Source organism: Quercus suber, unplaced genomic scaffold (assembly GCF_002906115.3).
Source record: "Quercus suber isolate HL8 unplaced genomic scaffold, Cork oak 2.0 scaffold_345, whole genome shotgun sequence".
NCBI lineage: Eukaryota > Viridiplantae > Streptophyta > Magnoliopsida > Fagales > Fagaceae > Quercus > Quercus suber.
This window is the reverse complement of record NW_027069797.1, coordinates 622824-644337: the sequence shown is the minus strand read 5'-3', so window position 1 is coordinate 644337 and position 21514 is coordinate 622824. Positions and strand designations below refer to the sequence as shown.

Below are 21514 nucleotides of genomic sequence, written 5' to 3'. Positions count from 1 at the left end.
TTATTATTATTATTTTTCTTACAACAAATCAGCCTCAAACGATCCCGTTTCACCCAAATGGAAACGCAAAACTCAAAGCTTATGATACGACACCCGTTTCAGCAAAACTCAACACAAACGAACATCCGTATCAGCTCACTCCCAAATCACAGAGCACATCCACCTGAAAATCGCAGAGCCCATCCACCTGAAAACCATCGGCTCATCGTAAACCCATCAGCCCGACCAGATCAGGTCCAAGGCGGCGGCGGNGGCTTATTTGGGCCAGTTGGAAGTTGTTTACTTTGGATTGAACTCATTTTCTGGAGTGTTACCATCATGGCCTGGGTCCTTACCTAAAATCCCTAACGAATTGTTCTACAGTCAAGAGTTAGGGATTTTGATCCCAAATTTTTCCTCACGTGCTGTGTTACTCACTTATCTGATTGTTAAAAAAAAAAAAAAAAAAAAAAAAATTTAAGGTTATGTTGACATGTTAGTACAGGTGGCAGTAAGAAACTTTATTTATTTATTTTTTTGTTTTGTTTTTTTTGTTTTTTTTTTTTTTGGCATTTAGCTGTGTCAGCATTTCTATTCATTATTTAACGGCAAAGACTATTTTAACATAATATCAAAAGATTAGGGACAAATTGTCACATTTGAAAGGTTAGGGACCAAATTGATATATAGCGTAAAGGTTAGGGACCAAATATGTAGTTTACCCAAAAAATAATTATCAGAGCCTAGTAATTTTTTAATTGTTAAATGGTAGTCTTTATTTATTTATTTATAATTTTTAAATAAGTTATTTTATAAACAACATATTTTTTATGGGTCTGGTTAATGGATAGTCAAATACCCTCATGAAATTTGTTAGTGACTTAGTGGGCTATTTTAAGAATATGGGTTTGGATTAATTACTTTTTTTTTCTTATAATCTTTTTTTTTTTTAAGTTCCACTAGCAAATGTAGATGGCATCTGCTAAATTTTCTGTTATTTTAGAACAAATTTTATTTCCAAATTAGTTTGGAGATAAACTCTTCAAACTTTTCATATATCTTTTTTTTTTTGGTAAATTTTGAAAATATAACTGTTAAATTTCATGTTCTTTATGTTTTTAAGATGCATATCAAATTTAGTTCAAATAAAATGTTATTTACAATTTGATCAATAAATTTATTTTTTATACACAATTTTAGATCATAAAAACTTGAAATTTTAATATTTGTTTGATGATATACCAATTGATTTTTGATCTTCTTGAAATTTTGCAAGCATGAAGGATATAATAAGAATATGTAATAACAGTTAGATTTTCAAAATTCCTACTCAATATAAAAATATATGAAAATTTTGTAAAGTTTAGAGAGTTCTTTTATAAACAATGGGACAATTATTATAATTTTAAACAAACATAGATAAACAGAAAAGGAGAAGGCATAAAGATGACTAGACGGTAGACATTACAAAATGCTCCAATTATTATTATTATTATTATTTTTATGAAAGAAATGTTCCAATCGATAGTGGCGGTTGGACACCATTTATGGCTTTTACTGAATTCCACTCACAAGTCACGACTTATTAGTTATGGTAAACTACATATTTGGTCCTTATCATTTACACAATATTTCAATTTAGTCTCTTACATTTTAATTGTGTCAATTTATTTCTTAACCTTTTAGTGTCATGTCAATTTAGTCTCTACCGTTATCTCTTAGATAGAAATTGCTGACGTGGCAAATGGTTAAAAAAAAAAAAGTTTATTACCACATTGACTACCACTTGGACTAACATGTTAGCATAATCTTAGATTAATTTTCTTATATATATATATATATATATATGTGAGTAATTTTTGGGATCAAAATCCCTCACTCGTAAATAAAATTGTTAGACACATTTGGGATTGAAATCCCCTAGTCCCACTGAGATCAAGAATAGGTAGATAGTCTCATTATGTAAAGGTCTCAATTTTTTTCTTAAAACTCACAACAAACAATTAAACCAATATTGACTTAATTTTTTTTTTTTTTTTTTAAACCCAAAAAATAAATTTTAAAAAAATGGTTTGGGTCATGGGTCATGGGTCGGGTTGACTTGCCAAAAAGGCAAGTCGAGTCATGGGTTAACCCGTTTTTGCTTCGAGTCAAAAAATTCGTTGGGTTCAAGTCAAGTCAGCAAATTCTAACCCGTTTTGCCATGTTATCTTCAATCCAATGGCATTAGACTACTAGTGCCTCATCTCATCTGACTTCTCCACTTTTCACTCAAATTTCTCACCGTGATTTTTTTTGTTTTGCTTTTGTTTTTGTTGTAAGGTATATTTGTTCATTTCAATCTTCTTTCTTCTTCTTTCTTTTTTATTTTTTATTTTACAACTTCCAACTGGCCCAAATAAGCCAACTTGTTGGTTAGAGAGCCATGAAAATTGCAGTTTGTGAAGAATAAATGAGGGATGAATGATGGGTTACCTACTTGTGGAGCAATGGTTCTTGTAAGGCCCATGTGAGAAAGGTTGAAGGTAGTGACTCTAAGGTGCTTGGCACCTCAAGAGATCCCAATCTAGTTGCAATAAGAGGGTAGAGGTAGACCAATTGCTTGCCAAGGTTTTGCAAGGGTCATCGGTAATATGGGCTTTAAGAGCAAGAAGAACTAATTAATCTGTGGTGATGGCAATTTTTACTGCCACAATTAAGCTAGCCATAAATTAGTGCAACAACAACAATACAAAAAGTAAGAAGATAGGAACCTCCATGAGTTTCTATCTATACGTAGGTTGAGATGTGAGGCTAGCTACATGTACAAAACAGGTGTGGCTGAAAGATGTGAATTTGTATAAATGGAAAAATCAAATTTTTTATCCCAAAATTTTCCTCATGTGCTATGTTAATCACTAATCTGATTGTTTTTTTTTTTTTTAAATAATTAATTAATTTAAGGTTATGTTGACATGTTAGTATAGGTGGTAGTTAATGTTGCAGTAAACTAATTTTTTTATTTTGACTGTTAGCCATGTCAGTATTTCCATCCATCATTTAACGTCAGGGATTATTTTGACACAATATCTAAAGGTTATGAACCAAATTGACACATTTGAAATATTATGGACCATATTGACCTATAGTGTAAAGGTTAGGGACCAAATATGTAAGTTACCCAATAAAATATTATTAAACTAATAAAATATATGATACATCATATGAAGAAAATAACGTAATGTTTGATGGGTTTATTTTATTATGTTAATTTTTTATGCATCTAATAAATGTTTGTCTAATTTTTAATAATCTTCAACCTATTTGTAATTCTTTATGTCGATCATTATACTTAACAAGTTGTAATTGATTTGAATATCTAGGTTAATAAGTGATTCATTCTTTTTTTTTAAAATGATTATAAGTAAGAAAATTCTGTATTTTTTTTTTTTTGTTGTTCTAATGTTAAAGCTTCAACTTCCCATTAATGTTCTTCAAATAATACACAGAAAGTTATAAAGTACTAAATTTGTGTATTGAATTGTTTTTATAGTACTATTTTAGACTTTGTACATAATATGAATATAGTATATACAAAGAGAAAATTTTTAGTCATCAAATGCCACAACTATCTTACGTACATTATTAACTGCTTATCACTTTTACAAAAAACTCACAGCTTTTTTCTCACGACTCATGGTGTGAGCATATAACAGTCAGCATTGCCACCATATGTGTAGACCTCCAGTAATCACAGAGTCAGGAACTAATGGGTCTAAGCAGCAAGGTAGGCAAAACTAGAAATTCAAGATTCTATAAGAGAAAAATGGTTCCAAACACCATAATTATATGAAAGTGTCAGTTTTCAAAGCATAAAATACCTGACCAACCAAAATGGCATTAACAAAAGAAACCAGTCCAATTAAAGCTTGAAAGGGGAATGACTAGAAAGACTCTTGGAGCAAAATTGCACACCCTAAATTACAATGCGTATCTAATGGTTGTAAGACTCCTTTTTATTCCCATTTCTTCATCTCCATACCATCATGGAGGGCTCCTCCACCTTCTTTGAACCCACTTCTTTCCAGTTCGTAGAAAACACTGTCCCATTTGACTCAACCTGAGTAATATAAAAATATACATTACAATGTAGTACAGAAGCCAATATGACTTGGGAAAAAAATTTACCAAATAGAAAATTCTTTTAAAATTTTGCATAGTACCTTTAATATCATCATCAAGTAAAGAACTTTAAAAAAAAATAAAGGGTGCATTCATTGAAAATTAAACATGAGACTGAATTAAAATCTTACAAAAGATTTCTCATGACTCTTCTAGTGTCATCATCAGCATCTGCATTTATGTACTGAAAGAATTTGTTTAAAGCTGCATCACCATCAAGCTTTTCTTCTTTCTCCTAAAAAGTAAAATCACAAATGAATAGGTAGTGCACTTGCAAAAAAAAAAAATTATCAATATGATAAAATTTTAACTTATAGTGTCCACTCTATGATAATTATTCTTTATTATCAAACCAAGATACCAATTTGTTTTTGTATACACAAGTTCGAACCCATAGATCTCTCATTCAACAACAAGAGACCTTACTAGTTAAGTTAACTAAAACCCACAAGTGTACTCGCAATTTACAAATACTAGTCGCGGACCTACGCGATGCATGAAAATAAATAATTATTTTGTATTGTAGTATAATGTACAATTTTTTTCTCTAAATTTTTTTGAAGTTCTCCCTAAAACTTAAACAATTTCTATTCGGTCCAATTGGGTCTACTTCAGTCTCATTCGGTTCAATTAGGTCTACTCAGTCCAATTCAGTCCACTCGATCAGTTTCAATCCCCCTTCAGTCCATTTTAGACTAATTCGGCTTTAAATGGATTCTTTTTAAAGGTTTTTTTTTTTCAAGTTTAGCTCAAAAATTCTTTTTTTTTTTCCTTAAATTTTGGGTTGAAAAGTAGGAAATTTTATTATATAAATCACAAATGAATAGGTAGTGCACTTGCAAAAAAAAAAAAATTATCAATATGATAAAATTTTAACTTATAGTGTCCACTCTATGATAATTATTTTTTATTATCAAACCAAGATACCAATTTGTTTTTGTATACACAAGTTCGAACCCATAGATCTCTCATTCAACAACAAGAGACCTTACTAGTTGAGTTAACTAAAACCCACAAGTGTACTTGCAATTTACAAATACTAGTCGCGGACCCACGCGATGCATGAAAATAAATAATTATTTTGTATTGTAGTATAATGTACAATTTTTTTCTCTAAATTTTTTTGAAGTTCTCCCTAAAACTTAAACAATTTCTATTCGGTCCAATTGGGTCTACTTCAGTCTCATTCGATTCAATTAGGTCTACTCAGTCCAATTCAGTCCACTCGATCAATTTCAATCCCCCTTCAGTCCATTTTAGACTAATTCGGCTTTAAATGGATTCTTTTTAAAGGTTTTTTTTTTCAAGTTTAGCTCAAAAATTCTTTTTTTTTTTCCTTAAATTTTGGGTTGAAAAGTAGGAAATTTTATTATATTTGGGCTAAACTCTTTAGTTTTGAGTTAAAAAAATATAAAAGAAATATTAATATAGACATTAGAAATTATAAATATGAGCCTTAAAAATGATAAATATTCAAAAATCTTATTCAATCCACATTGGTTCTATTCGGTCCATTTTGCCCTCTTTGGTCCAATTTGGTCCTATTCGCTCTTATTTAGTTCAATTCAGTCCATTCAGTCCACATTGGCTCTATTTGGTCTACATTAGTCCTATTCTACCCAATTAGGTGCATTCTGTTCACTTTGGTCTTATTCCGTCCATTCTATCCAATTTGGTCCTATTAGGTCCATTCTGTCTACTTTGGTTTCTTTCGTTCTATTCCGTCCACATTGGTCCTATTCGGTCAATTCTGTCTACTTTGATCCACTTTAGTTCAATTTGGGCCATTTCGTCCTATTTGGCCCATTTTGCCCAATTTGGTTCTATTCGGTCCACTTCAATCTAGTCTGTCCACGTTGGTCCGATTTAATCCCGTTTAGTCCATTCTGTCTTATTCGGTCTACCTTGTTTCTATTTCGTCATATTCTGTCCATACGGTCCACTTTATTCCATTTGGTCCATTTGGTTTCAGATCATTTTAGTTTATTTTGGTCCACTTCGATCTATTTTTGTACACTTACATAGTGAGAAAAGACATGTTTAGGTTGAAAGCACCAAATCTACCAACAAAATATATAAATCTCAAACTCATAATATCTACAATTTTAGGCATAGCATTTATTGTTGCTACACTTTTGTTGAGCCACATTAATGTAGTATTTCAGTTCACTTCGATACAACTAAATTTAAGTGAAAGTCTTTAAAGAATATGAATAAACAAATGTAATATTTTAAGGCAGTTGTTATTTTTAAATGAATTGCATGAGATTGATTATACATTTAAGCAAAATAAATAAATATATACATATATGTATGTATGTTAGTATCTATGTATAATTTTTATTTAAATAAATTATTCATTCTCTTAAAAGAGATTATCATGATAATCAAAACACATGTCAAACTTATACTTAATATGTATAATTTATTTTCTAAATTTTATTGGAGTGAGAGAGACTACTTGTGATGGAGAACTAAAAAATACAATATCAAAACATATGAAACCAAAATAAAGGTTTAAAAATCACAATGATACATCAATATAAAGAAGAGTTGCAAGAAAAAATAAAAATAAAGAGAAAGAGAATAACCACTTTTTCAAGAGAGGATAATAAGAAATTTATAGAAAATAATATGAGAAGAAAAAAATTTAAAAAAGTAAATAAAAACAATGATAAATACCAAATTATCCATGTTATATAGTAATAAAAAAATATTATATTCTTATATATTATCTTTATCAACATCAAAAAGATGATCAATTATTACAATGTTCAATTCAAGATTCCACATTTGGTTGTAGGTACACACTTTTCCTGATAGCCACTCGTATCAGCTAGCATAATAGATAACCAACAAAGAACGTAGTTATAGGTCCTAGTTTTTGCTTCTCAAGTGAAACCAACAACCCTACTTATTCTCTAACTATTTAGTCACTCATTTCACACTTGAATTGCGTGCCTGTTCTCAATTATGAGTTTGAAAATCCGTTGTTCTCATGAAAGCAACTAAGTTTATCAAGTATATTACTAACAAATAATTACTTCATACACACAATTTCAAAATCACTTTGTGCCTTTACGACCATGCCATTGAATGTTTCCACATCAAAATTTGTCCTATGTCAAGGCTAACAATGCAGGGCAACACAATGCATTTCTAAAGTTTTATCAGAAGGAGCACAGCATCAACATCCTTAATAAACACCAAATGATAACCTCAAATATCATAAGCAGAGAATCAAAACACACATTTGCCAAAACAATGTGATGCTATACACATTTGCCAAAACTTTTATTGAAAAAATGAACATTGTGTTCATGATGATGATTACCCTGGACATGAAGAAAATGATGCTATACAATTCAATACTCTTTTTTTTTTTCTATTTAGTTTTATATGTAGCATCAATAGGGTAATATAATAAAAAATTATTCTCCACAAGGATTCATGATGCCATTGTAGCACGTACAACAGATTCTTTAAGAAATTACTTTTATACAAAGTTCAAAACAGCCATTGTTAAAAATATCTTCCAAGCGTATCAAGAATCCTGATGTCAAAAGCATTAGGTTGCAAGGTGTGAGGCAATCGGCAACAAACAATGTCCATATACATGGAGGACACCTAATACAACTTTCTGATTTTCACTTAAATGATTTTTTTTTTCTTTTCCAACGTAGCAATAGGGGTTGAGTTGAGCCAGAACTATGAATTTCCGATAATTGATTTATTCGAATAAGCACAGTATATGAATGAAATGGAAGTTCAATTATATAAAAAGCAAGTTTGTCTACAACTTCCAATGGTTAATCCAAATTATCAAGCAAACCCATCTTCAGCATTCATTAGTTCAAACAAATTTTACCCAATTGAAGACAAGAAGTCTCAGCACGTCATTTTCCATACAGAAGACCATACTGCATCAGTTTCTTGAATTTGAGAATTCTTAAAAAACTAAAAACTATTCACTATAATTTTATGTCTCAATTTTTTTATGGCAAAGAAGCCCGAAAATTTGGAATTGTCAAGAATGTCACAATTAGCAGTGAGATAGATTTTGAGTGATTTCAATTATAAATACAATTACATCAAATATGTAAAAATACCTTCAATTATGAAATTTTCAGTTTTTTTATTGATAATTAATTTTGATCATAGCAAGAAATTATTCAACTTTTTCAAGTTCAATATCAAAATTTATCAATGCAAGTTATATATAGGGTTTTACTAATGTATGCCATTGGAGCTTTTTCAAATCCCAATCAAATAGTTTCCAAAAATAGATGGTTAATGTATGTCCTAAAGGCATTAAGGCATACATTAACCAAACGAGAGAGAGAGAGAGAGAGAGAGAGAGAGAGAGAGAGAGAGAGAGAGAGAGAGAGAGAGAGAGAGAGAGAGAGAGAGAGAGAGAGGTGATTACCTTTTATACAAAAGCTTTTAGACGCAGAAATGAAAATGATCCAATTGGAATTTCAACAACTACCACGAACAATCCAATTGAAGAAGCTCTAATCTTGTTGACCCTCTCTAAGGTGTTGTTTTGTAGTTAACGGCAGCAAGTTCTACTTCTTCTTTCTTTCTTTCTCTCTTTTTTCCTTAATTACTCATCTAAATAATTAAATTAACTAGTGAAAATTTTTAAGTTATGAGGTTTTCTATTGTAATAACTTAAACTTTTAAAAAAAAAAATTCGGTATTTATGTAACTTGTTCAATACTTCAATAGACCAACTTCAATTTCTAATAACAAATAAATATATTATAAATAAGTTTTTTAATGATAATTATACACATTTAGTAACAAATTATTCAGACTGTTCATGATTCTCTAATTTGAAGTTAGACCCTCTAAAAAGAAAGCATCCCATGTTTTAGAGCATCCCATGAAACAGTTTCTTGAGACCTATCTAATAGAAATGTGAAATCAATATAACCGACTTAAAATAGAATAGAATTTTCATTGGCTGTTTGAGTCCATATAGGAAGCTATTACCTTGTAGAATTGGCCGGTCCAAGAATTTTTCAACCTTTGTTTAAATGAATTCATTATACATTCCTTTCATTAGACCATACCTGAAAAATTATCTAATAGGACAATCTTATGAGATACCCCTCCCTGACGAAGGAAGAAAGTTCCATCAATCTTAAGATCTTGCCTTCGTTTGGATAAGCTTGTACCCAGCAAATAATGAGGTTTGGAACTTCTAATGAAATTTGCAACTTCACTAGCATGCTGAGAAAGAAAACTCAAGCAAACATTTCACATCAGCAATTGTCAATTGTGACCAGTATTTACATTTCTTGTTAACAATCATTAGANAAACTTATGGTTCCCAAAAATAGCAACCCATCTTCAGCATTCATTAGTTCAAACAAATTTTACCCAATTGAAGACAAGAAGTCTCAGCACGTCATTTTCCATACAGAAGACCATACTGCATCAGTTTCTTGAATTTGAGAATTCTTAAAAAACTAAAAACTATTCACTATAATTTTATGTCTCAATTTTTTTATGGCAAAGAAGCCCGAAAATTTGGAATTGTCAAGAATGTCACAATTAGCAGTGAGATAGATTTTGAGTGATTTCAATTATAAATACAATTACATCAAATATGTAAAAATACCTTCAATTATGAAATTTTCAGTTTTTTATTGATAATTAATTTTGATCATAGCAAGAAATTATTCAACTTTTTCAAGTTCAATATCAAAATTTATCAATGCAAGTTATATATAGGGTTTTACTAATGTATGCCATTGGAGCTTTTTCAAATCCCAATCAAATAGTTTCCAAAAATAGATGGTTAATGTATGTCCTAAAGGCATTAAGGCATACATTAACCAAACGAGAGAGAGAGAGAGAGAGAGAGAGAGAGGAGAGAGAGGAGAGAGAGAGAGAGAGAGAGAGAGAGAGAGAGAGAGAGAGAGAGGTGATTACCTTTTATACAAAGCTTTTAGACGCAGAAATGAAAATGATCCAATTGGAATTTCAACAACTACCACGAACAATCCAATTGAAGAAGCTCTAATCTTGTTGACCCTCTCTAAGGTGTTGTTTTGTAGTTAACGGCAGCAAGTTCTACTTCTTCTTTCTTTCTTTCTCTCTTTTTTCCTTAATTACTCATCTAAATAATTAAATTAACTAGTGAAAATTTTTAAGTTATGAGGTTTTCTATTGTAATAACTTAAACTTTTAAAAAAAAAAATTCGGTATTTATGTAACTTGTTCAATACTTCAATAGACCAACTTCAATTTCTAATAACAAATAAATATATTATAAATAAGTTTTTTAATGATAATTATACACATTTAGTAACAAATTATTCAGACTGTTCATGATTCTCTAATTTGAAGTTAGACCCTCTAAAAAGAAAGCATCCCATGTTTTAGAGCATCCCATGAAACAGTTTCTTGAGACCTATCTAATAGAAATGTGAAATCAATATAACCGACTTAAAATAGAATAGAATTTTCATTGGCTGTTTGAGTCCATATAGGAAGCTATTACCTTGTAGAATTGGCCGGTCCAAGAATTTTTCAACCTTTGTTTAAATGAATTCATTATACATTCCTTTCATTAGACCATACCTGAAAAATTATCTAATAGGACAATCTTATGAGATACCCCTCCCTGACGAAGGAAGAAAGTTCCATCAATCTTAAGATCTTGCCTTCGTTTGGATAAGCTTGTACCCAGCAAATAATGAGGTTTGGAACTTCTAATGAAATTTGCAACTTCACTAGCATGCTGAGAAAGAAAACTCAAGCAAACATTTCACATCAGCAATTGTCAATTGTGACCAGTATTTACATTTCTTGTTAACAATCATTAGAGCATGGAGAGAGAGTTACGTCCGGTTTTCTTTTCAGGACCCTATCGAACATTAATTTTCATTGGAGCATTGGGGGGACAAAACTTATTTACAACTCTTTAGTGACATAAGAACTAGGCAGTTTTGATGCTGTGTTAAGTAATAACATGATGTCCCACAACGGACAGCACAGGTAAAAACTTATACACTTAGAGCATTCGCATCGGTGGGTTTAAAGTCATGTAAAATCATGTAAACATCAATTTTTACACATTTTTGCTCAAAAATGCACTCCATCAGCTCTTCTAAAATTGTATAAAAATGTGTATTTCTTTACACGAGCTACAGTAACCGTGTAAATATACACGGCTACTGTAGCTCGTGTAAAGAATAATTTATTCATTTCTTTCGCTCGTTTTTTTCTCTCTCTTCTCCGGCTCAACAACCTCAGTATCTCATCTTCCTCTTTTTCCAGATGCACACAACCAGACAAATCAACACACAAACACATCCAGACAAATCAAAACACAAACACATCAGACAAATCAACACACAAAACTGATCTACACTGCTTTAAAAAAAAAAAAAAAACACAGATACACAAACACGGAGATCACAAACACATCAGACAAATCAACACACAAAACAGAGATACACTTGCTTTAAAAAAAAAAAAAAAAACACACAGATACACAAACACGGAGATCGGAGATCGGCGATGTAGAACGGAGATCGGAGATCGACGATGCAGATCGGAGCTGTGGCGGATGGGTTTTGTGATTTGGTGGTGGATCGGTGATGCGGCTGTGGAGATCGGTGATGCGGAGCTTCGGTGGTGGATCGGTGGCGTTTGGTGGTCGGAGCTTGGCGGATGGGTTTATGGTGGATCGGTGATGCGGGGTTGTGGAGATCGTTGATGCGAAGCTTCGGTGGTGGAGGGTGGTGGATCGGTGGCGTTTGGTGGTCGGAGCTGTGGCGGATGGGTTTATGGTGGATCGGTGATGCGGGGCTGGGAGATTGTTGATGCGGAGCTTCGGTGGTGGAGGGTGGTGGATCAGTGGCGTTTGGTGGTCGAAGCTGTGGCGGATGGGTTGGGAAGAGAAACCAGAGAGTGGGTTGGAAGAGAAACCAGAGACTGGGTTTAGAGAGAAAGAGAGTGAAAGCGTGAAAGCAACCAGAAAAATGAAAGAGAGAGAGAGGGCGCGGGTATTTAAGGGAGGTAGGTAAAAAAAATAATAAAAAAATAGAGTGTAATAAATATTTTATTGAAATAACTTATAAAATAAATGAATTGATGTGGGTGTTTTGTAAAAGTAAATGTGTAAAATAGAAAAAGTAAGTTTTTAGTGTAAAAATGAATGTGTAAAATAGACACACTGATGCGAATGCTCTTAGCTTCTGACTGAGCAGCAACAATTTGGTAATTAAAAAAAAAAAAAAAAACTAGTTAAAAGGTCATTTCTCAAACCGTGTGGTCACTTGGACTAAATGCAGTCACGCACAAGTTGAGCCAGATCGAGAACACGGGTGCCACATATGCCACCTGTGGCCATAACAGGCAGCATTGTCACAACCAGGAACTAATCACCCTAAGCTTGAAAGCAAGGTAGATTTAAGCAAAGCTAGAAACTCAAGTCCTAAGAGCAAAACAGGTCCATGAACCCAAATTATATTAATATCAGTTTTAGCATAAAATACACACCAAAATGAAGAAATGACCAGTCTCCTTGTTCCAGATTAGTCTAGACATTTATGCACAACCAAGCAGGCAGACCAACTAAGGGTTGAAAGGAAAATGACAAAAATGGTCCATAGAACAAAATCACAAACATAAATTACAATGTATCTTCTCCTAGTATTCCCATTTCTTCATCTCCATACCATCAGGAGGGCTTCCCTCAACCTTCTTTGAACCCACTTCTTTCCAGTTCGTAGAAAGCACTGTCCCATTTGACTCCACCTGCGTAATAAAAGAAACGCACATTACAATGCAATACCAAAGGCAATAATATGACTTGGGAAAGTTTTACCAAATAGCAGATTCTTATAAAATTGTGCATGGCAACCTTAATATCCTTTTTTTTTTTCTTTTTTTTTTTTTTGGGGGGGATCAGTCATAGCAACCTTAATATCATAGTCAGTTAAAGCACTTCAAAAGAGGCAGCATTCAACAAACATTAAAATGAAAATGAGTGAAAAAAAACTTACAAAAGATTTTCTCATGGCCCTTCTGGTGTCCTCATCAGCATCTGCATATATGTCCCGGAAGAATTTGTTTAAAGCAGCATCACCATCAAGCTTTTCGTCTTTCTCCTGAAAAATACAATCACAAATGACTAAGAAGTGCACTCACAAACATGAGGAAGACCAATGCAAAATAAATAGGTTAATAGGCAAACCTCCTTCTTCACTTCAGCTTCAAGCTTGTCCCAATCAGTCCTCTTTGGTTTTGAGGATGGGTATGAAGGTCTTGGAGGTCCAATAGCTGCAAAAATTAATAACAGCATCAAACTCATCAACATGAAAAAAGGTCATTGAATATTGAGACAGATGTTTTTGCAATTACAATGTCCAATTTAAGATACAACATTTGGGTGTAGGTACACACTATTCTGATAGCCAACCCTATCAGGTAGCACCAAAATCCAAATTGTTGGGCTTGGCTTTTAACAATATGCAAATGCATCCCAATGGGCCTGAAACTGTGTCCAAGCTCAGCCAAGAAAAGGAGGGCTGGAGGGAGCAATGTGTGCTGCCAGGCCCATGGATCTAAACGCAAAAAGAAACAAATACAAAATTTAATCATGAAGATCACACAAATCACAAGAAGCAACCACAGCTTGAAAAGTGTATCATCACTTTATATAAATGGATGGTCAAATTGCTAGAATCATCAACGGGTCCTGGTTCTAGCCTCTCAGACACCCAGTTCACGAGCAACAAGAGCATCATGTAGGGTCTAGAGAAAATGTCATGAAAAAAGCAGCAGTGTGGTGACTACTTTTTTTTCGGCAATTAATCATTTGTCAAAGTTTAAAGATGAGAGGGAAAGAGAGACGAGTGGAGTTGTCCCAAATGTGGCCTGACTCCCAATCCACATTTAAATATGTTGCATACATTACAAGAATATTCACCTACCCAAGGCATTTGACCTTAGTGGAACTGTAATTTCCTTGCTGAATTCTAGAGATGCCCACTGTATTGGTTCAGCTTTTGCAAGGCGAATTTCAATTTTGGTAGACAAAACATCATATCTGCACTTGGAAGTTACTATCTGTTTGCAGACAACCAAACACAAAAGGTACACTTGACATCCGTATTAAGTAGCATAAATTCTAATATAATTAAGTGTGAATGCTAAACATTGTGTATTATTTACAAAAGGTGCAAGCAATACCTTTCCAAATAAGCGAGGTTGAAAAATATATGCATCTTCACCAGGAACATCAATTGTAACACTCAGCTGCACATAACAAATAAAATTTAGATTCATTCAATCCAAAACCTAAATTTTCAACAATTGTAAAACCTAGGAGAAAGACGAATAAAGGCATAAGACAGCAGACAGCAGATCTATGTCTTACAATTTGTTCACCAAAGTCAACAGAAACATTATTAGCCGGTATGCCCTTGGCAAAAATAGTCACAACCACTTCCTCTGGCTTTTGGTAGAATTCATGCCTGCACTTTTTATCAATAAATGTATTATTCACAGTGCCAACCTCTACTATGGATATATATAAGGAATTAAACAAACACAACATTAATACTTTTACACAAAAAATAAAATTTGTATATAATCACTCAAAATGGAAAATTTTGAAGTCCACTAAAAAACCTGAAAAGTAAATAGATTGTATTGGCCCCTTGTACTCACCTATATTTTGGCTTGGGTGGAGCTACTGTCACCTGATTGGCAAGTTCATCAACAGGCTCAACATCTGCAGATGCATCAACATCTGCAGATGCATCAACATCTGTAGATGCATCATTTGTTGTGATCGTTTTCTCTGATGATTGGTTTGGTGTAACATCGATTTCCTCTGAATGACCAAGCAACATTCACCAATAAGATCATAAGCAGTATTGAGATTTCCTAGTATAATTTCTGTTATAATTTTCATAAATATTTCTTTCCCTCCCTAAAGAAAATCACATTTCAATTCAACACATTCAAAGAATCTAAGTGCAAAAAGAAGTGATTCATTGATTACTAAAAGATATAAGGTTCTAAGAGGATATTACACACCTGCAATGCACTGATCACATTGTTGGATTAACTTAGTGAATCTTTGATCTCCCGGTGCCAGAGATGCACCCATTTCCAAGGCTGCCTTGGCAGTCTGATATTCCTCGAGACTGATGCATGCAGTGCTGTGAAAGGAAATACAAAGTAGAGTAATCAAAGGCTATACTAAATGGAACTGCATAATCATGCATGATATTGGAGTCACGTGAGCAGTCCATACAAATGACTGATACGAAAGGAGGGGTAAGATACACTAGCATGCAAAATAAACCTCCAGAATAGAGGGTGAATAGAGTCCTGTATTCATAAGGCATTTTCTCTATATTTCAGAGTGAAAATGCCCAAGCATGATAAACTTATATATGCACCACATGCAAAATTATTCTGCCCTAGACACTTTTAGATGGAAATAAAAAATATAACTCATTAAAGAACCTAGACTAGTATACTATCAAAACGAATCTAAAAAATAAATAAATAATCAATTTAGTACGCCACAGACGGTGTCAACTCTGCTCTTCAACATTTCTTTTTAGCATGGTTAATTTGAACACTAAATTTTAGCACATAAAGTGTAAAAGCACAGACAGTAAATATAGAGCCCATATGAAAAAAAATTATACTGCATGCACTATCTCCAACCTGGCAAAACTCAATCCTTAGTCCTTATAGCATGATTAACTAAAAGAAGTGTTTCTAGGCCAGCAAGTGTTGTAAAACACACAATAATCTTGTTTCATAGCTCCAACTTTTAAGAGGAACATCAATATTTTATTCACATTCAAATAAAGGGGCGCTACTTCCCAAAAATACCCCCTCTTTTTTTTGGATCCTACCCATTTAGTTTTATATTCTATTCAAATTCAAAACAAGGTATGTAGAGAACATAACTACAAAATGTTTCCACAAGCATCAACTTTTTATAATATTATCCAGTCCAATAAAATAGAAGGTACCTCATACACAGAGGAAATTCCTAAAAGTAATGTCAATGACACTGGCAGTTTTAGAAATGGTGGCAGCAGTGGATGAGTAGGAAAAGACAGGAAATAATGGTGATACTGTGATAATGTAGTGAAAGGGTTGAAATGGTGGAAACAGTAAGGGTAAGGCTCAGCTATATTATTGACAAAAACTATAACGAAAGTAAAAATGGCATCATAAAAAGTTGCCTGATATTGCATAAATATTAATGATGGTGATGCTAGCAAAAGCATTGAATGTAAGTGCAGCAGGAGAGTGGTGGTAGCTTGGGACTCCAAACCAGTTTGGAGGAATCTCCTCCAACTCACTACGTGGCGATTTATAAGATTATCCATGTCTATTATTTAGGGCCCGTTTGGATTGAGGGAGGAAGGAAGGGGAGTGGAGGGGAGTAGAGTAGAGTTGCTGAAAATTGGCTAATTTTGGGCCAAATCTACTCTACTCTACTCTACTCCCCCTCCCTCTCCCTCAATCCAAATGGACTATTAAACAAGTCAAATGACTCATTTAAAAAGTCATGTGAGTCCCTAAAAGTACATGTGAATAGTCTCTTTAACCCACTGTGTAGTGGGTTGGAGGAAGTTTCCTAGGTAAAATTTTTCCATAAAGTAAACACTTAAAATTAAAAATAGAATAATCAACTGAATTCAAGATGTAGCAGCTAGATGGAGTATGAAAAGAACAAATCCTCCAATGAGGATAATAGTTAAATTTCCAATTGGAGATAATTAGTATAGAAGCATTTACAGATTCTATAAAAGCTACAAAGAGTCTGAAAAGAGAAAATCTACAATGAGTGAGATAATCACATCACTAAGTCTACATGACTAGTATGATTTATTTTTCTACCTTCTCAGTTAAATAAATGTCAAGGTTGTAGACATAGATCCATGCCAAATGCAATTAAAAAAAGGTTGAAATGAAATAAGCAATAAAAAATTGGCATGCTTATGTTCAATATACATCTCTCTAAGTGCCTGAAAATTTTAAATTAAGCTATATATAATCCTGTGCAATAATGAATACCGTCTACATGCCTACTGCATTATACTCACCCTTTGCGCAAGTATGCTTTTGACAATGAAGGGTCCAGCGCAATCGCTCTGTTTGCATCAGCAACAGCCTCTGCAAAAAATAAGAAGACATTAACTACCAACTTTTACAACCCATTTCCAAAACATTATGCAAGCACACAAATCACAAATACCCATAAAAAGAAACACATGGAAAATGGAGAAAGCAACAAGAGAGAGATAGGGCTGCAGACAAGCCAATTAGAGCCAAAGAATATTCAACCTCAGTTAATGACCAACAACCTCAAACAAGCAGTTTATCAATCTCAAGGAATTCGATTTTTCATGAATGAAAGGTCTAACTGAGTAGAAATATAGTCTGTTCAACCAAAGCTTGTCAATTTTACAATCAAGCCAATCTGGAGTTGACCTCATGTCTGTGTGTGTAATGAGCTTAACTGAGAAGCACATTACTCAAGCTTGACTCATCTATCTTTCATTGTGAATTGTTCAAATGACACTTTTGGAGCCAAGCTCAAGTAGCTTGATTGCACCACAAAGAAATGAAAATCCTGATGATGAAAAAGAAAATAATGCAATGATGAAAACACGGGAGGCCATGTAACTAGAATACAATCTACAAGATCTGGTTGAATGGCAGGCATAAAAACAAAGAAAGTAGGGACAAAATTTTCAAACATGGCTTGAATGTCATGGAAACTACATCCTCAAGCATTGGCTCTGTGTGATTGTTTGTTGTGTGGGTGTGTGTGTTTAAAAACATTCAAGCACAAAAATTAGGGCTTAAACATTGCACAAAATCATCCAATGAAAGTATCTCATTGCACTCATAGTCAGACCATGAGAACTTTACAGTTAAAACACACATCTGCATCACATTAGCCAACACCACCACCGCACCCCCATCCCTTTTCTTTTTCATTTTTTTTTCGTATAAAAAAGGAGAATAGTACTTACACCAATACATCATCAACTGTTTGGAGTATTTGGATATATGGAATACAACATAACTATCGTGCAGAATCTTCTTTCCTTTTGCTTTCTTTTCAATTTAACTATTCTTTTCTTCAAAACCAAATAAAACATAAAACACAAGAAAAGAACCTACTTGATTCTCTTTTTCAACCTATTCTCATATAAACAAAACAGAGAAAAAAAATTAATAGATCTCAATATAATTAAATTCCAAATGAGCATAAAACACAAGACTACAAAGCTATTCAATCATTTCTTTTCCTCCACTTACTAAGCGAGCAAACAGACACAATTTTACTCGCAGGAAAAACTCTAGAATAAGTTATTACCACTGAGGTTGTTAAATGTACTTACATTCCCCTATAAAGTTATAAACTATTATAACATATGAAGAATGAAAATCCAAAAAATAAAAATAAAAACAAAAATTGTAAACCAAACAACAAGTCATATTAACAGTCAAACCAACAGAAACCCAATGCTCATACTCGAAATTATTTAAGTCTCTGTACAAAGAAATTGTGAGAAAATCAGACAAACCAGAGTACCAGTAAAGTTTTCGACTTTAAACATTAACAGTATGTAAAACCCAACAACAGTAACAACAACAACAACAACAACAATAATAATACTAAAAAAACACAACAATTCAACACAACAGACTTAAAATTCTTCACTTATTTCCCACCCACATCTTCAATTTTCTTTTCCTTACGTTTTCTCAGCAACCAAAAAAAAAAAAAAAGACAGTCAAATCAATAAAGACCCACAATTTTTTTCAGTACCCAAAAGAGAAAAGAAAGAGAAAAACTCAAAAAGGGTAGGAAAGGAAGGCTAAAAAACCAGTGAAGTAGTTGAGTTTGATGTTGGCTTGGGCTCGTTCAGCGTAGAGCTCAGCGCTTTCAGGGTTTTGCTCGATGGCCTGGGAGAAGAGCTCGGCTGCGAGCTGGAAGTGGTCGTCGATGTAGGCTTCCTTGGCCTTAATTTCCAGATCGGACGCCATGGATTTCTTGCACACGGAGAGAGCGAGAGCGATAAGAAAAGATATAGAGAGGAATGGAAGAGTCTAGAGAAAGAGGAAAGCGAAGACAGGGTTTGATAATTGACTTGAGGTCTACCATGACTTTAAATTAAAAAGTGTGTTGTATAAAAATAAAATAAAAAATTTAAAAAGTGTGTATTTTTTTTTTTTTTTTTTGATAATCAAAAAGTGTGTGTAATTATTGATGAAGTCTACTATTATTATTTATTTTTCGAATAATACATATATTGTATGGTATTTTTTATTTTAAATAAAATACAAATTCGGCTAGGCCTCGTTTACCAGTCAAAATAAGTTTTTTTTTCTTTTTTTTTCACTCACAAATCTCACTTTTATGGATCTTAAAATTATTTCAAGAACTTCTTTTTAGAAATACAATATCATTTGATGATTGCTCTTTTATCAATTGTGCAATGAATTTTTTTTTTTTTAAGTGAGTTTTGATAATAATAAACTTTACCGATCGAATGAATTGAAATCTAATTTTTGTAATAAGTAGTATATAATTTTATTATTTTGTCCAACTATTACTACAATTTTATCGGTCCAAACATTTTTTTTTTTTATTGATAAGAGGTCCAAACATTTTTATATGTTAAAAATAAACTACTCCAAGTTATGAATTAATGAATAAATAATCATCATTTTCGTCATAATTGTCTACACCCAAACTCTTCCACGTGGATAAACTACCATGTAATTAGAGGTGCCAAAAAAAAGAATTCTAACTGACGGAATATATTAATGCCAAATTAACCCACAATCGATACTAATGGTCATGTATCTTGATGAAGTTGCGATTGTTACAACAAGTATAATAAAATGTATTCCAATTATTGAATAGGAAATTTATTATGAAGACAACAATCACTCAAGCAACCTATATAGAGGTAGCATGATCCAACTTGCAAATAAGAAAAACCTACTATTTATACTTCTATAATCTATTCGCACGAGTTAACTGATTTTTTTACTTTAGTATTAGAGAATCTTTGGCTAATATCATACCAGTGCCCTTCAATCAAAAAATTTCTTCTTGCAAGTCTCCCAACATTCCTCCATTTCCTTGTTTGGCCGAGCGGCTCACTAAAGTTTTTTGCATTATCAAAATTAAAGAAGTTCCTTTTTTTTTCTTTTTTCTTTTTTTGTGGAACACGGCATTTAATAAACACTTGATTATGAAACACTAATATAATAACTTAAATTCAAGCAATACATAACACTAAGTGTATGGATCCAATTTTGAAAACCTTTTTTTTTTTGAGAAACAAACACGCATACACACAAGGGAGAGAGAAAAGGGTTTTAACACAAAAGCATACCACAACTCCACTCAAAAGTCATAGTAACTTTTAAAGGAAGGTGGGGCAAGTTATACTACACATAACACACTCTTTTAAGTAATGTAGGACAATTACTCTTCTTTTTTTTGTCCAATTTTGAAACTTTAGAAAATAAAATCAAAATCACCCCAAAATTTTAAGGATGCAATTTATTATAAATTAGTGATTAATGGTATAATTAAATAATTGTCTCATGCGGTTAAGTTGGAATTTTCAAAGTCTTCTATTAAAATTTAAAAAAAAAAAAAAATTCAAGGGGCCAAATGTAATATAAACATTACTATATTAGCCACTATCGAACCTTTATTCCTAGGGGCCAAATGTAATATAAACATTACTATATTAGCCACTATCGAACCTTTATTCCTATTTTGAGCTGTTGCCTTTTTTTTTTTTTTTTTTTTTTGGGTTTTTTCCTACAGCATTTTTTGCCTAAAATTAATGTTAGAAGCCAAATGTATATTTTTTAAGATTAATTAAAACCGTCTAAAACTCTTGGACTAACTTTAAGTTGTTAAAATCTTATGATTTTTTTGTGAAATGAGTTGATAGGATTTTATTATGTCGAATTAATAATCAGAATTCAATTTAAGAGTTGAGAATATTTTAATTTCAATAGTCAAATGCCTTTCTCTGAATATAAACTACAAGTGGTTTTGTTTATTTGTCCTTTCCCAAATGCTTATAGTCTAGAACCTCTTATTGATTAGGCAATAATACATATAACTAGCATGTTATCTTTTATTTTGTTAGACTAGCATGCTATGCTATCGAAGTAGTGAAATATATATATATATATATATAAGTATCTAGCTGCAAAGAATTGGTTCTGATGATAAAGAACACACTCATCAGAAACAAACACCATGAAAAGAGACTCCTTTGTATTTCCAAAAAAAAAAAAAATGGGCATTAATTTTGCTTCTGAA

The 21514-nt window shown here is 32.6% G+C and overlaps 1 protein-coding gene across 1 annotated transcript; it reads right to left on the bottom strand.

The window, feature by feature from the left end:
* Positions 1–12596: 12596 nt before the first annotated feature.
* LOC111994495 (protein SGT1 homolog) lies at positions 12597–19310 on the bottom strand. Its single transcript, XM_024026385.2, has 10 exons — positions 19044–19310; positions 17247–17316; positions 15208–15332; positions 14836–15001; positions 14543–14639; positions 14356–14421; positions 14097–14232; positions 13358–13443; positions 13167–13271; positions 12597–12918 (listed from the first exon to the last, which is right to left on the bottom strand). The coding sequence occupies exons 1-10, from the start codon at positions 19201–19203 to the stop codon at positions 12811–12813; spliced, it is 1119 nt and encodes a 372-aa protein (XP_023882153.2). The 5' UTR covers positions 19204–19310; the 3' UTR covers positions 12597–12810.
* Positions 19311–21514: the final 2204 nt, after the last annotated feature.